We start from the raw sequence: 16880 nt of genomic DNA on the forward strand, positions 1-16880 counted from the left end.
TTTGCGGCGTTTATAGTCGAGGCAGGAACTGCCGAACTTGCGTACGTAGTTGCACATACCTCGTCAGTAAGTGCGGAAGCGATGCCGTGCATAAGTTTTGAAGGACCTGGCGTGTGGGTCATCGTGAAAAGCAGGGTATATCTGTGAGCGTAAATGTCCGGGGATCACAAGGAGCCATTTGCAGCTGTTTATGAAGTGGGTAGCCTGGGAAGTGTACAGCCTGACGACGGACTGCGCGCGCGACCAAAACATCCAAAGAGTTCGAAACAAAGCTAAGAAGCGAGGTGACCAAGGAATTTTCGGCTGATCAGTGGCCATGTCGTGCAACGACAGAGAGGCGCCGTGGATGGGGGAAGAGCAAGCACTTTCAGTGAGCAGAGGTGAGCGAGACAAAATTTCTGCGTCGTTATGCTTTCTGCTAGGAGGACAGGGAACAGAAATATCATACTCTTGAAGGCGTAAGGCCCAGAGAATGAGGAGGCCATTAAGGTCTTTTAGGGAGGACAGCCAACAAAGGGAATGGTGGTACGTAATTACCTCAACAGGTCCACCGTGTACGTAAGGCCGAAATTTGCGGATTTCCCAAATGGTGGCCAAGCACTCTTTCATTAACTGTGTAGTTCACCTCCTTCTTGGTCAAGGCGCAGTTCGCGTATAAAACGACATACTCGACAAACCCGGGTTTACGTTGCGCAAGAACGGCACTGGCAGAAAAATGCTGTAATATGAGTGAGGAGCGAAGCAGACGGCGCAACGTGCTGAACGCATCGTCGCCGGCAGGACTCCAGGTGGAGAAGTCGCCGGCAGGACTCCAGGTGGAGAGGTCGCTGCTGCCGTGAAGAAGAGTGGTCAAAAGTGCACTGATTGAAGCGTAATTCCGAATAAAGCTTCTGAAGTAGGAGCATAGGTCGATGAAACTGCGAAGCTCCTTCAACGTGGAGAGTTTCGAGAACTCAGCGACACCACGAAGCTTTTCTGGATCGGGAAGTACACCGTCCTTCGATACGACGCGGCCTAAAATCGCCAATTGGCAGGCAGTGAAGAGACATTTGTTCAAAATGAATTAGCGTCCAGCTGCTATTAGACATCTCAACGCATTCCCCAAGCCAGGCAAGTGCTTCGGAAAATCCGGGGAGAAAGCAGCAATGTCGTCCAGATAGCATAAACAGGTGTTCTACTTAAGGCCGCGCAATATGCTTCCCATAATGCAGTCAAAAACCGCAGGGGCATCACAAAGCCAGAAATGTGTGCCAATAAATTCGTATACAGCCCATCAGGCGTCAGAAAAGCTGTCTTTGCGCGGTCAGCGTCGGCCATCGGTACTTGCCAACACTCCAAACGTAGGTCTAACGATGAGAATTCAGCTTCCTTCAAGCACTCAACGACGTCTTCAATGCGGGGCAGGAATAGGGAATTTTTTTCACTCACTCGTATTCAATGCACAAGCTTATAGAGCCGTATCTTTTTATGACAAGGGTGACGGGGCAGGTTCAAGTACTGTGCGACGGTTGAATGACACTACGCGGCAGCATGCCATTCAACTGTTCACCGATGACCTGATGTTCGGCCGCCGAGGCACGATATGGTCGTCAGCGCAATGACGAACGGGTGCCGGTTTCGATTCGACGGGTGACGGCAGATGTGCGGCCAGAACAGTGGTGGGAAAAGCCAAATGACGAATGAAACTGGCCTAGCAAAGCCGCAAGCTAGGTATTTTCTGGCTCCGTAAGGTTAGCGTCGATTGAGCTGGCGAAGACGTCCACGGGGATGGGATCAGTAGAAGCAGTCCAAGGATTAAGTGAAGCCACCGAGAGGGGACACGAGTCGTCCTCGTAATTGTAGCAGACGACCACAGAAGCGAAAGGCTGGACGAGTCCCAGGAGTCGTCCTCGTAATTGTAGCAGACGACCACAGAAGCGAAAGGCTGGACGAGTCCCAGGTATCCGCCGCGGAGAAGAGAAAAGGGCCACAGAAATGGATTCGTGAGGGGCGTTGCACTGTAGCCAGCTGAGACAGTAAGCACAGGGAACGGCAGTGGTAGAAAGTGGCGAGAAGCGAAGGCGTCGGACGGGATGAAGAGGACAGGTCCCTCGGAAGCAGAGTCAAAGGAAACGAAGTTGAGCACAGAAGAGCGCAGCGTAATCGCGACGTCGGCAGCCACAGGCAGTTTAGCGCACGTGGTTGTGGTATTGCCCATCGCGTCTTCGCTGAAGGGAAAAAGCTCGACTTCGGCACGAGTACACTCGATGATGGTCTGACATTGGGAGGGAAAGTCCCACCCTTATACGATGACGTCCTGAGAGGACGATGGATTCAATGATATCAGGAGCATCCCGAATAGTGACCCTGTCCGTGCATGCGCCCAAACGATCGATAAGCTGGGAATTAGCGGCACGAAGCAAAAAACCACATAACCGCGCCGTCGCTTTTCGCCGCTGTGGCACAGTTTCTTGCTCAAGGCAGACACAGCAGCAACGGTTTGAACAAGAGTGAAAGTATTGGTGCCCTAAACAGAAACCTGGATCACATTTGATGGAGAAGGTCGATGCCTTGAATTGTTCGACCAACAGGCAGTTCTTGCCTCCGTATACATACCAGGTGTCCCAGCTAAATGTAACCAATCTTTTAAAAAACACGGGGTGTTCTAGCCGTCTGAAACGAATTGAGGGTTGTTTAGAGTCGCGTGACCTAGTCTGCAGTATTTTTAATTATTGACTTGAAGAATAAAGTGTCAATGGAAAAGTTGTAGATCGCTTTGAGAAACAGCTTACTGAGACAATTGCAGCAAAGTAATATTTACGTAAAGTAGTTTTTTTAGCGGCCTTTAACCAAAACCCGCACAATAAGAAAAAGCTTCCACATGACAACTGTGCCACATCAACGTCCCAAGGCACGCCTTAAAGAATAAAATCCGCTTTTTCTGAAATCCTCTCCTCGATGAGACTTTGGGTGCACATTGGGGCAGAGAAGTGAGCGAGCAGCTGGTCACGTGACAACTTTCTTTTAAGGCTAATAAATGATGCTACGTAAATCGTAACTTGACGGAAACAGCACTGCTAGTGGTTTTTCGAGGCGATCTAAAACTTATGCATTTACACTTTCTTCCTGAAGTCAATAATTAAAAAGTTAGTTAATTGAACTTAACTAATTAATTAACTTTAAAGCGAAAAAAATACTCAAGACTAGGCCACGCGACTATGAACAACACTCAGTTGGTTTCACTGGACTTGAACACTTCGCCTTTTTTTAAAGTTTGGTTACATTTAGCTGAGACACCCGGTATATATGAACACAATGGCGCGTGCTTAAAAACATGACAAGAAATGACTGACGTTTCGGCTGGCGACCAGTCATCATCAGAGTGGTGGTATATGATTGTTCCAAACCAGTATTTATACACATTGGAGTTTGCTACATGTGCCTTAGTTGGAGCCTGTCCTTTTTCAAAAAGGACAGGCTCTGTCCGAAACGTCGACTCCCATTAAACGTTTGCTTAAAAGAAGCGTTTCTCAATTTCGCATCTTATTTAAACTAGCAACCAAGTACGTTTACCCTATATATATATATATATATATATATATATATATAGCCTACACCCGCACAGCTCTGTGCGTTTATTGATACCGTATACTTGGGTGCTATATGTTCCTGCACTTTTTTACGCCTCCTTGGTGTAAGCTGGCTAAGAACGTACAGCCACCAAATTAAAACTTCGGCGCTACCTGCTTACACAAAATAGCGGCGTTCCGCAGTGTGACTCACAAAGCTAGCTGTGGAAGCGCCACGACCGTCGTATTCCTTTCTTTCTCTAGCTTGCGTCCATTCGTAAACATACCACCACTGGGCTCAATTTTCTAAATTAGCGTACTGTGTTTCTTGACTGGCTTCCTTCGGAAAATTTGCACTCTTCTCCCAAGAAGATCTTGGCTTTGGCGCAGTAGTGTCACACCGGCCTCTCCAATAGCGCGGAGACAGATGCATAGCAGTGGCTCTGGACACACTTGGAATTAGCGATTACATTCAACCGCCGTATTCTTATGTACGCCTGCGAAAATATTGCACAGGCATCAGTACGTTTTTCTTTTTTTGCTTAAAACGTGCCGTGCATTTCGAAATACCCGCTCTCTACCATCCTTAATTTTTAGGCTGTATTTTTTGTCTTCTCTTTGTGATAACGCGAAGCGTACCCGACTGTAGTTGTATAAACTAAAGAAAACAAAAACAAGGCACACATTCTTTAGGACAGGGGTTAAGAACCATTACACATCGAGAGAAACGGTGCTGTTGGTCTCGGACTCGTTATGCGACCTTTCCATCGGTAGGTGAGCACGACCAGGTCGTTTACAGAGCTAACATGACGAAGGAAAACAAAAACTAGTCAGCGATTCTTTGGGACGTGGATAAAGCAGCATTATCGATCGAGAGCGAGTGTCAGTGGGCTCAGGCTCAAACTGTGACCTTTCCATTGGATGGTGAGCGCCATCGCGTCATGTGGGCTTGCAATCGCACTTGAATGCGTTCGACAAACCCACGGTGGCTTCCAAGTCATGGCTTTGTGAAAGTTCTGTTCCTACAATGTGCCTGGGACACTGACGTTACCTGGGTCCGTCTGACTTCCCCGCATCTCTGGAAAAGACCGAAAGAAACTGCACAGCTAGTAGTCGCGTTCCCGGAGCTCACGCGCAAGGACATGCGGCACACAAGGGCCTACGACACCGAGGCGCATACACACACGGGTAAGACCACAAGACGGCGACTCAACGGCGACCCAAGCCTTGCACAAGAAGATAAAAACTATATGCGTACGCAAACACTGCCACACTAAGAGCGTGTGCGCTGCGCTAGATTTCGGATAAGTGGACCCGTCTTTGCATGAAAAGCCAGAAAAGGTCAGGCCACAATGTAACCCGAAAACTGCCGCGTCAGCGACGGTTGGTCGAGTCACTTAAAATTCGAGGCCAGCGCTTCAAGCATGCTAGCCTTCTGTGTGCAAAAGAAGTTAAAATAACGGCAAAGAGATTCTCCCCGACTTCTTTTCTTGTTTTATTTTCGTAAAACAGGATAAAAGCCCCTGACGTTTCCGAGTAAGGCCTTATTTGGGCAGGTTAATGTGCTTTGAAAAAGATAAAGGCCGTTAAGCAGAATAAACTTTAATTTCTCTTCGTATTTTATTGAACAGCAGCACATGGTTTTTATGCTCTCTTTAAAACCCTGCTGTATACAAATGCGCGGCTTCCGTGACTGCCGCCTCAAGAATGCTGTATACAAATGCGCGGCTTCCGTGACTGCCGCCTCAAGCAATAAGTGCTCATAAAATGAAGCATTTCAGGTCCCGAATGCTGAACGCTCGAGACCTGACGCAGAATTTCTTTGTAATCTATGAGCCTATGAACCTTGTTCGTGTCGAGTTCCTCAATACGAACATTTGTCAACACTGCAACATCCGACGAAGCATTATATAAGCTCGAAAAGTTTTATCAATAATGGTCGCAAAGAATAATACTTGCTGACCAAGGAAAAAATAATCGAATGTTTGATATGGTGCGTTGTAAATTCAGCCCCAAACCGCCGTTTTCTCTACAGTTATCGTTGTGGCCACTTACGCAATTTTTTAGCGGCAGCGTTAAAACCAATCGGGCTGCATTTGCTTATTCCTTTGTTTGTTTATTTCTTTAAAACATACTACAGGCGCTCGAAGAGAAAACAGGGTGCAGTACAGTACAAAATAGAAATAAAATAAATGCAATGCAGACATGAGCAAGCAATAATTCATTATAAATGTCTAAAACGCGCTGCAAACACATGAAACATCAAAAAAAGAGCAAATAGCAAATTAAAGGAAAGCATTCTGCACACGTTTTTAATGGAGGTTACGTCACCTGCGAAGAATACGTCAGTTGGAAGTGCATTCCAGAGTACGCTATTGTGTGGGGAAAGCGAGGTCTGAAAATGTTAGTGCGGGCGAAGTATGGTGAAATTATGTGAAGATAGGAATACAAGCTTGACGAACGTACTGCACGGAGATGAATGAATAATTCTGAATTAATGCCGAGTTGGCGCGTGTAACGCAGGAAAAGAAACCTCGGTATGACAATCATTCTTTTCCTTTCTAGAGTCGGAATGTTGTTCGCAGCCTTCAGAGACACTGGTGTATCAACCTGCGATAGGAACCAAATATAAAACGGAGAGCTTTACTATGAGCCCCTTCCAATCTGTTACCGTCTTTTTTTCAAGCAAACATCCAAAGCTACGCAAATATCCTAGCTTCGACCTGGTCAATGTGTTGTATGCAAGCAACTTAATGAGTGTATTGGAAGAAAAAAAAACTGTTTTGGAAGATTACGTTAGTTCAGCAAGTTGAGAGATAAAGGTATTCAGAAAAACTTACTTGGCCAGTAAAACAGGAATGGCACATATTATACACCTGCGCCTTTCACGTGGCTAAGTGTTGTTTTTTTTAACCTGCCAGACGATTCGAAGAACTATGTTCCTGGCACTTGCCTTAATAATAACAAAGAAAGTAATTTATCAGACATAGAGATGTTCCTCGGTGTCTCGGCTCTGTCAACGCTGAAAGGGGGATCAAAACAGAAAAACAAAGCTTAAAATAACCACACTCATTCATCAGCTACAGGCATCAAGATAAATCCCGCTCTCAAATTAACTTTGAGCTTCTCGCTGGAACCGCCTCAAATCGCATTAAATTCTGAATGCGCTTTCAATGGCGATGCCACAACGATATAATCGTATATAGGTAAGCTTGCACGCACGCACGCACACACGCACGCACACATTCTAACTAAGTGTTGGGGAACAAAACTATTTTTTTTTTCGATAGTAGACACTAGCCTATATTTTACATCATTACCGAGACTGCCATTATCCAGAATATACTTTTGAAAATAACGGCAAGGCAGACGAGAGGAAAGCAGAGAAAGAGAAACGGTTCAGTGAGCAGAAAAAGAGACACCCATATGAAATTTACTCACTCGTGTTAAATGTGATCTGGTTAATGGTTTACTGTTGTACTTATTAGAGTACCATTGTATGTATGCGCCTCTAATTTCGAACCAAATAAGCTCGTCAGCTGAAATGGTGGACCTAAGATTTTTAAAAGCATAGAATTAGCTTCCGACATTAAGCAGTTTTTGTTCCGTTCAATGCTCTTAATTTACAAAACTATTAAAATTATGGCATAGTTTATCACTTGCGATGTGTACTTTTCAGGTGCGCATCTTCCTTAAAAGGATACAGACACAAACTTTCGAACACAAACAAATGATATAATTTCTTTAATGGGCGTAAGGAGATCGCTTCTAGCAAGTTCCAGTTGTAGTCATTGAGTGCATAGAACGCGCTTTAATATTATTTTGTAGGTTGTCCGAGGAGCTGCTCGACATTTCTACTCTCATTAACTGACGTCATGGTGTGCTTGTCCCAATTATTGGAATGTCACCTGACCCAGCGGTTCTTATCAGGAACAACCAGTGCTTGCCGATGGTGCCGTCGTTATCAGTATAGTGGTATTCCAGGTTAGCCGGTCGACCGTGACGTCAAGGTGCGTTTCAGCGTTGGCGGCGACCGTGACCGAAACCTCCACTACAAAATCGCTTTTCGTTAATTATTAACGCTGAGCACTGGTTTTTGAGCTCATTTTCATGATAACCAGGCCCGTAGGCGTCTTTCAAGGCATAAAACAGACAACCAAAAATTTTTTTTGTTTTTTCTCATTTAACCATTGAATGCCCATGGTCACGAATTAGAGCTCGCTCACAGCTTACATGAGGCTGGCTTAGAGCATCTGATGTCAACATGTATTCAATAGCCAGCGCTTTCTGATCAAAATGTTTTTGGCGTCACTATAAATAACCTGCATGAAAAAAGGGGGGCGTGAATGTTCGGGTTCAGGCCAGCTAATATTCAACAGCTCGTCTCTTATTTTGTGACAGCTTGGCGGGAAGGATAGCAAGACATTTGTTGGATAAAAAACTGCTTTCTTTTCCTGATCCTTTCGCACAGCTCGAGCTAGTGGCATAAAATGGACTGAATGCTAATTGTTTGCTGATTGGCGACACATCGATTTCGCACATTTTTGCGGCACTAACAAGTGTTTGGTAGTGGGTTTTGAATGTGGGTACATTAATCGGCACAATGCAGAGATAATGACTTTTCAGCTGGTAATTAAAGGGTTAAAGTATTAATTAACATGTTTTTTTAAGTACAGAATAAATTCAAGGGAAAGGAAGCCAAGGAAACAGTTGCAAAACAGAGACCCTTTCCCGTACTTAAACTTCGCTAATAAGCGAACCACTGAGTTAGCGTCCTTGTCTTTTTAAGCCCATTACACTAAGATGAGAGCAGGCATTTGGTTAATGTTTGGGAAAGGTGAGGTGTATTGTAAGGGTTATTATTAAGTACACACTTTCTAAGGCGACAGCCTTTAATGCCTCATCGTTGTCGACAGAACGTTGTCAGCAGCAGGCTGTCAGCACAGGTGTCACGCTTTTCTAGTCAGACCAACAAAAAATATTTGTCCACGATGGGATTCCAACCACCATCCTTCCGTTCCGCAGCCGAGCGTGCTAATGGCTACGCTACTTCCTGCCAACGCATATTTAGTTCTTGTCTAGGACGATGGAGTGTTGGCAGAAAGGCGTTGAATCAGACGGATGCCTCCCAAACGCCCTCCAGTGTCTCCAGCATTTAAGATTCAAAAGCAGTTGTGTACTTAATTAACATCTTAACCACACATCAGTGACACAAGCAGCAACACCGCGCTAAAGGATTTCGCCTCACCGCACTTTAGGTCAACAAAGGGCCCCCAAGATTTTTTTGCAAATATGCTTACACCTTCGCCTGAAGCCATGCTTTCCTGTGAAGTTCGTTTTTCACACCAAAGTTGGTTATTTGCGCTTTCTCAACCTTCAACCCATAACGCTGCTAGCCAAGATAACGAGAAAGCCGAGTCATTGCTTCCAGAATCTAGAAGCACTCCTAGGGTGAAAGCTTATAGCTTTGAGGAACTACACAGATTACTGCGCACTACTGTCTCTCCGTGGAATGCAGCTAGTTTATGTGAGCCAATATGCACAATTTCTTCGCTTAATCATTCAGACTTGCGAAAAACAGGCGTCATCCATCCTTAGGTGCTAACTGTTATGCGTAATGGTTCAGGTTACGAATCAGCGCCAGTTGAATGATTTCTTCCGTTAGCGTTTGGTTTATTCCCTTCGAGTGTTTTATTACAGCTAATTGGAACATCTCTGCTGTCGTATATTTCTTATATCGACTCTAGAGAATCAAAAAGCAGGCATGGTAAGAGAAAAGTACCAGAGAATGGACCTCAGCATAGCACTTCAGCTTCGCAAATCAGCCTGAAGTTGACTAAACCCAACGCACTTCTGGGGAAAATGTCCTGAGGAGGCCCTGCGAAGAACGCTACAACGTGCCGAGCTCCTTAATGTCTCATGTTGAACCACGGGAGTGGCTTCTATGGAGTGAACTATGAAGTGACGAATGGTGTGACCGATAGGCAGCAAAAGGAAAATGCGTGAAGCTTTCGGTCAGACCTGGCTGCTGCAACGCGCCCGCACGGCGTCACGCGGGCACTGCACCGCATCTCACTGTATAAGCGCTGATGGCGACGAGTAGGCTCCTTCGCAGTGAGCCTCCATTCAGCGCTAAACTTACGGCGAGCCATTACGGAGCATTCTTTGAGACGGGAAGCACTGTCTTGGTGCACGTCATCGTCTGACACATAAATTCTTTCACGTCTGCCTTTGCGCTTCCGCATCCGCGGTGAGCAGGAAGCAAGTGTGAGATATATAACGTTCTTACAACTCCACTCTGTGAGAGGAGTAGAAACACAACTCTACTCGCCTGACAACCGTCTAAGGGTCGCATTCAAGACCTGATGCACCAGCAGTATAGGGAGATATAGACAGCAGCTGGTGCAGTCTATCCTCCCAGCGGGGATAGGGTTGGGGAAAAAACTAATTGAGGGTTTGGTCGGCCAGGCAAAAATTGCTATTTATAAGAAAAATGTGAACACTGGCACAGACATAGGTTCATCATAGCGGAAGAATAGGGTATAGAGTAGTTTGAGATGTGTAAATTAGAAGAGGAGTTGTAGCTTCTTTTTATGCGTAGCATATTGCAATCACTCAGTTCAGCCCTTGGGCGCGGCCGGGCAGCCGCCAAACCACGTGACGTGTCGTCACGCGGTTTGGTGACGTCACGTATCGTGGTGACGTGACGTCACCAGACCACGTGAAAAAAGAAAAAGAAAGAAAAAGATATTAAAAAAATTTAAAATAAGACGGCTGAGCATGGTGGCGGTTGCCACCGCCCCGTTTCAAAGGGGGCGCTCCTATCCATCCATCCATCCATCCATCCATCCATCCATCCATCCATCCATCCATCCATCCATACGTCACGGACGAAAAGCTGCTGAGAAAATCGAGTGCCGCCAAGCAATACCTCGCGCAAAAAGACCGCGCAATATGCAACGCATTGTTGGCTTAACCAAGCTAAGCCTGGGCATTTTTTTTTCTGGATTATGCCTCTCCTATTGAAGACTGTGCATTGAACGTCGCATCTTGTTAGTTAAAAAACCATGGTGATTACCTGGTCAGTGTAATGCACTGACGCTTGGTACAACACTAGGAGGCGATAATATGGCACTCATACCTCAGATTTTTTTACCGTATCTCTCACTGAGGACTCTAAGGACGGACAGAGTTCTCTTTCTTTCTGTACTTTGAAACCCCGGTTTAAAAATTGCTTCGAATAAAAAGTTCATGTTAGTTTTTTTTCTGTTCTTCATTTCTCCATAGATAGAGTATTGTGTGTCATTTTTGCGTGACCTTTCATGCAACAATAGTTAAAACACCTCTGTGCTTATCGCATCACATCGTTGCACCGCATCGCATTATTACTGCGATGACTGCGCCATAGGTCACAAGCACACTGACTCGCGAGATTGCCGTGAACCTACAGTGTCGAAGTGTTAAAAAACACAGGCTGCACTGTCTTCCATGGAACTACGCGAAAATGATTTTTCACCAAAAAAAAAAAACACAGAGTTATAAAAAAATTAAAGTAACCAGTTATCACAGGAAGGCATCGGCAAGCACTTGGCGAGCACCTTCTCCTTCCCACTTCATTACTTTCCCCACAGTCTAACTATACTGCTGTCATCTAAGCACATTTGCAAGACCATATCAATGCTTTTGTCAGTTTCAGGTCTTTTTTTTTTAAGCACATTGACTGCGTTTACAATGTCACAATTTTAGTCGTGCGCTCCGCCGAAATAGTCGGCCTTCTGTTCTGGTCACAAGTCCAAATAAAATGCAACGGCACAAAATACATTAGATCAATCAGTCGATCGTGAAGACAGACGGTGGAAGCATAGCGCGTCTGATCTAATTAGGGGGCTACGCGGAGTTTGTGCAGGTCGTAAGGCCTTCGCCTGAGCAAGCACGGAGCTCCTTCTGCCGTGCTCCTTATTTTCAGCGAAACGTCCCGCTGGCTCCATGCGTTATGCCGTTTCCGGCCCGCCATTGTCTCAGTCTTGTGCGTCGCCTCAGTGGGCTGAACGCGCTGCACCTCAGGTAATTTCTTCCTCGCTCTGTGCGCAGCACACGCAACGGAGGAAATCACCGTGTGGTACTCACTGTGGCTGGGAGACGACGCCACGAACCGGTCGAGTACCACAGTGTGGGTGAGGGAGAACGCCACCGTGTTTGACGTCATGAATGCTGCCGCACAGAAAGACCAGCGGTTCAGGTGAGTCGCAGAGTCACGGGCTGGCCGTCACGTTCTAAGCGCGCTCCTCGAACAGACCGAACAGTGTGCAGTATACAGGAATATAGTGCGGACGTAATACTCGCTCAGGAGTGAGGCTTGCGGCCTGGATTCCACTTTTGTTTGCGTTAATATCGGCAATAGATCATTTCCAAGTCCTCACCCCTGAAGTTGGTCAGGTGTGAGGCAAACTGCGTGCACGTCTGTGTGTGTTTCTTCCTTGTGTTTGTTTCTTCTCAGCTGCTGCTGGTTTTAGAAGTGTTGCTTGTTGGGCGAGTTGGTGATCTATAATAATAGAGCAGCGCGTAACAAGACAGGACAAAAGGAGGAACACAGAACGACACGAGCGCTGTCAGCTGTTTATTTCTTGCTGTTGCCACATATAAATACCTGAACAACAGCATGAAATGGGAAAGAGTGATCAAGTCAGCTGATACAAGCAATAAAACTCAGTCTTTCACTGGTTGCCATCGATTTAGAAAAGCAAGCTTTTTTGCTTATAGTGCCAGTGACGCCATGCTCACACACTTGTTGCCTGCACGTGAAATGTTCAGAGCCTCAATAATCTCTCTAACACGCTTATCATTGTGGCGGTTGATAATTTGGCTCTTTCCAAACAGGGGCATGCACACCTTTGGACGTTTCTTAGAATGGATCTTGCAGTGGCAGCAGTGCTGGCGTAGGTGGCCCAACTTGCTCCCATTAGCATTGTAGTCATGTTCTTTTAACCTGCTATTTACATATCTCCCTGTATGTCGGATATACTCATGGACACAAGACAACGGTACACGGTAGACAACACCCTCTTCACATGACTACAATGTTAATGAGAGCAAATTAGACCACCTAAGCCAGCACTGCCGTCACTGCAAGATCAATTCTAAGAAACGGGGCCGTCCAATGCTGTGCATTCCCCTGTTTGAAAGGAGCCAAATTATCAATCCCCACAATGATAAGCATGTTAGAGAGATTATTGAGGCTCTGAATACTTCACGTGCAGGCAACAAGTGTGCGAGCGTGGCATCACTGGCACTATCAGCAAAAGAGCTCGCTTGGCAACCAGCGAAAGGCTGAGTTGTATTGCTTTTATCAGCTGACTTGATCGCTCTTTTCCATTCCATGCTGCGGTTCATGTGTTTATATGTGGCAACGGCAAGAAATAAACAGTGGACAGTTGGCGCTAGTGTCTTTCTGTGTTCCTCCTTTTGTCATGTCTTGTTACACGCTGTTCTATTATGCTTGTTTTAAGCGTTTTAAACGGTACGGGTTCTACTATTTATACGATCGCAAAACCGACACGACGGGACTGGCACTATGTTAGAAGTAAATTTTATTCCAGATTCAAGTAGACGTGCATAAAATTGGCTGCACAGGCGCAGAATATTCTTAGTATTGGGACAAATAGAAACACGGGCAAAAAAAAAAACCATATCACTGTGGCTTCGAGGAAAAGAGGGATCGACGCTTCTCTGTTGCATTGTTCTTAATAAAACCTGCTTCAAGAATTTCTTGTGCTGCTATGTCCTTGCAGATGCGCAGGATCTATCTGTTAGCGCAGGCTCGCACTTAAGTGTCAGGCAATAGATCATTAAGTGATCTGGTGTAAAACTGGGCACATTTGATGGCGATGATGATTAACTTTTTCATAACGCAAGGGCAGTTATGGCCAAAGAGCGCCATGTTGCAAGGTGTCTTTGTGCACACAAGTTGTGGTCAAAGACTCATTTCCCAAGCATTTCACCCCTGATGAGCCTAGCACCAGGCCAGGGGAAGCTTGTACCTATTGTATTACCGGTGGTTACCCGGCGGCACTGGAGATCGAACGCCACACCTCCCGCATGATAGGCGGATGCTCAAAGCGCTAGGCCATCGCTGCGGTACAGATTTATACATTTTAGCTGCCTCGACGGGGTACAGATTTCTTCGAAGTCAACATTTTCACTCCAACTCTCTTGTATTCACTGATGTGGGTTGGTGTCGTGTTGACAATGTCGTTAAAACTCAATACCAACAATACTTTTTCAACCACCAGGTTTCCAGTGTCTGCTTGCATTTTTGAGGTGACTAGGAGCATTTAGGAGCATAAATTTATCCTTAAAATTTTGGAACCTGTGCGCTGAAGCTGTTATCCCATCTCCCACTGTTTTGTGCGTGCGAGAATAAGGAAGGCACGTGTACAGCCTGCGTCACCCATGTGTAGAGCGCTCGAGAGGCGCACTTCTCTGCATGAAAATCGACACCTTGTGACAGCTGCCAACTTTAAGAGGCAATGCTTGCACGGATGTAAAGCCACATAGACCTGACAGAAATGTGGGCACGAACACTTTCCCCAGAAGCCAGGGGAAGCATTCTAAGCTCAGTTTTTAGTTCGTGATGCAGTCTGCTCGAGAGCTCTATACATGAGTGATGCAGAATGTACACTTATTTCTACTGCAGACCTACTAGCATCATTGATGATTGAATGAGAAGTACTAGGACATCCTATCGAGCTTCCTACTGTGTCTATATCCGTAGAATGCAATCGCATGTGAAATTTTGATCTGGTCTTTTCTTGTGCAGCACCCCTTCATGTTTAATGCACGCCGCAATCAATAATGCACTTCCGGGAGCTTGAGCCTCTGCAAAGGGCGCGCATCCAATTCGAAGCACAAACATTGATAAGGAAGCTTCAAACGCCTGTAGACTGAAGCGGTTCGGAGTTTTAAATCTCCTAATGGATGCCTCAAGACGTCTCCCCTTAGGACGCGAATTAAAAGAATGAGTCTTTTGACGTAAACAGGACTTTGGAGCGGTGTTTAGCTCATTGCCTGTAAACAAGTGCAATGTGAGTCACGAGTGAAGTGAATGAAGTTCGCAGTGCAAAAAAAAAACATCGGTAATAAGAGAAGGCATCACTAGCCGATGCTCTATTAAAGAGTTAATTTTACTTCAATACATCAATAGCAGTGCAACTGATTTCGCGTTTCCTTCCTGTCAGATTCGAATTCGACACGGCCAGCGGCCTCGGTCCGTATGTGGTCTCGCTCTCCGGAGTGCCGCGGAACGTGGAAACCAGTCACTTTTGGCTCGCTCACGTCATGAACTTCGCCACAGGGCTTGTGACATCCCTCTCCGTCGGTAAGCGCTCGCGGTGGAGACTTGCGAGAAACGGCGAAAAGGTGTATGAATTATGTATGAATTATGCATGAATCTATGTGTAGCTGGATTGCGTTGAAGGATTAGGAGGAAATATACTTAGCCGTTGAGCGTTGCACCAGGGTAGCGCTAAACGGTGCTTGTGGTTAACTATATAGACGCGGTTTTCACGGGACGCTGCTTAAAATTACGTCTGTGCAAATGTCGTAATGAGTGATGCTTCTAAATGACGATCTTTAAGTGAAGTACCTATCCCAGTGCTTATCCCGCGAAGCCAAAGCCGACACTCATTATCTACCGTGGGTCCACCCAGCTTTATTGAGGGAGAGTGGCAGAATAATGGAAATGCCGGGAGGTTAGCCAGGCACTGCCTGGTTTGCTGCCCTACGCTTGGTAAAGGGATGAAGGGAGCGAAAGAAAGAGATAAGAGGAATGGAAGATGAAAGCACAGTAAGCCCGACTTTAACACCGACAAGCATCCGACACCCGACCGGAGTGGTCCTTTAGCCGGACAGTATCCATCCTATGATGTTTGTACGCGGGGACCGTATCATCGGTCTCTCCTAGAGTTGGCTGGATCTGCAAGCCTCTTTTCAATTATATAACCATCGCCGTTGTTTCATTCATATAACTATCTATATTTAATGCCCTGCGCCAATTAACTCTGCTAAAAAAGATACAAAAGTGAAGTAGCTATCTCCTCGCGACTTTGGAATGCTGCTGCAGACAGTCTGTAGTTTGAAATTTTCAATACTGAGAGTTCTGCAAAGGTTTTTCACGTAGAAATACACGTCCGGTAGTTCAGCAGCGTGCAAACAGTGCGCGAAATTACGGCTTACCACGGCTCTAGCGCACCTGAATGACGTCGTAAATGTCTGCGAAGACGTAGTTCAGTTGCATAACCTCATAACCAATGAAGTACGGGTACGACGCATCGAAGAAACTATAAGGCAAGACTGCGAGAGAAAGAGATCTGCACCGTCAAGTAGAGCAACGTATAAAAGCGAAGTGGTCATTTTGATTCATGCTCGTTTTTATGCCGAGAAACAGTACCTGTAAGTCCCACCCAAGGAAACCGACACTTTTCGCGAAGCTTGTGGTTTTTCGCGAAAAACCAGAACGTTCACGGGGCAGTCAATAAAACGCCTACCTCGAATCATAAGGCTAAGACACATGAGCCCATAGAGTATGCCGTAACGACCGTCCGTACTCCTGAACGATGTCCCGCAGTGATCAGGATAGAAAAAAAAGGAGCTGAAACAGAGAGAGAAGCTCGTGAAGAACAGAGAGCAGGGGAGAGTGGGCGAGTAAGGGAGTCTAAAAGGAAACGGGGAGGAGGTCGAGGGGGAAGGTGAGAGCAGGGGGCCTTAAATCGAAGTTTGGATCGAGACCATTCCACCAGAAGCACTGCTCTGATTGCCGTGTACCACCTTGGACTCGTGAGCGCTTTCCCTTCTGTTTCCCGTTCATCGATTCGTATTGTTCCTCATAACAGTCGTGTCGGAGAGAAACAACGATCAGACACGGGAACAGCAGCCGCTTCCCTTTCCCCTTCTGTCTTCTCGCTCCTTCCCACCCCCGCGTGCGCTTCGTCGTTCAGAAATCGGGAGAAATGGGAGCGGACAGAAAATAAAAGAAGGGGCGCGGGAGTGAGAAATGGAGGGAGATTGGGGATGGCGTAAGGGGAAGAGGAAGCGCCTCGGGACGGATTCTGAAGCCGGCGGACAAGAGGCGCAGCACAATCGGGTCCTTTCACCATTCAAGGCCGCGCGCCGCCGTCTCCGGGATACGCCGGAATGGAGCAGGAAAACGGCCCATCTCACGTTTATAGCCGCGCGAGACGTCCTCCGCTCGAAGGCGCGCTCCGCCGCCACGTACGAGCCGCAGCGACGCGGGCAATAGGCCGGCGGGGCCAAGTGGAGTCGCCCCCACCCCCTCGA

The 16880-nt window shown here is 46.4% G+C and overlaps 1 protein-coding gene across 1 annotated transcript in view; it reads left to right on the plus strand.

Annotated features, from left to right (window-relative positions):
* The window catches only part of LOC149351449 (uncharacterized protein CG3556), a 77772-nt gene that overhangs the window by 58454 nt on the left and 2438 nt on the right, over nt 1-16880 (plus strand). Inside the window, exons 6-7 of the mRNA XM_089577025.1 lie at nt 11640-11787; nt 14783-14922. Of these exons, the coding sequence (XP_089433151.1) occupies nt 11640-11787; nt 14783-14922 (288 nt within the window). The remainder of the gene's footprint in view (nt 1-11639; nt 11788-14782; nt 14923-16880) is intronic.

This window comes from Amblyomma mixtum, chromosome 3 (assembly GCF_055824585.1).
Source record: "Amblyomma mixtum isolate Tamu chromosome 3, ASM5582458v1, whole genome shotgun sequence".
Lineage (NCBI taxonomy): Eukaryota > Metazoa > Arthropoda > Arachnida > Ixodida > Ixodidae > Amblyomma > Amblyomma mixtum.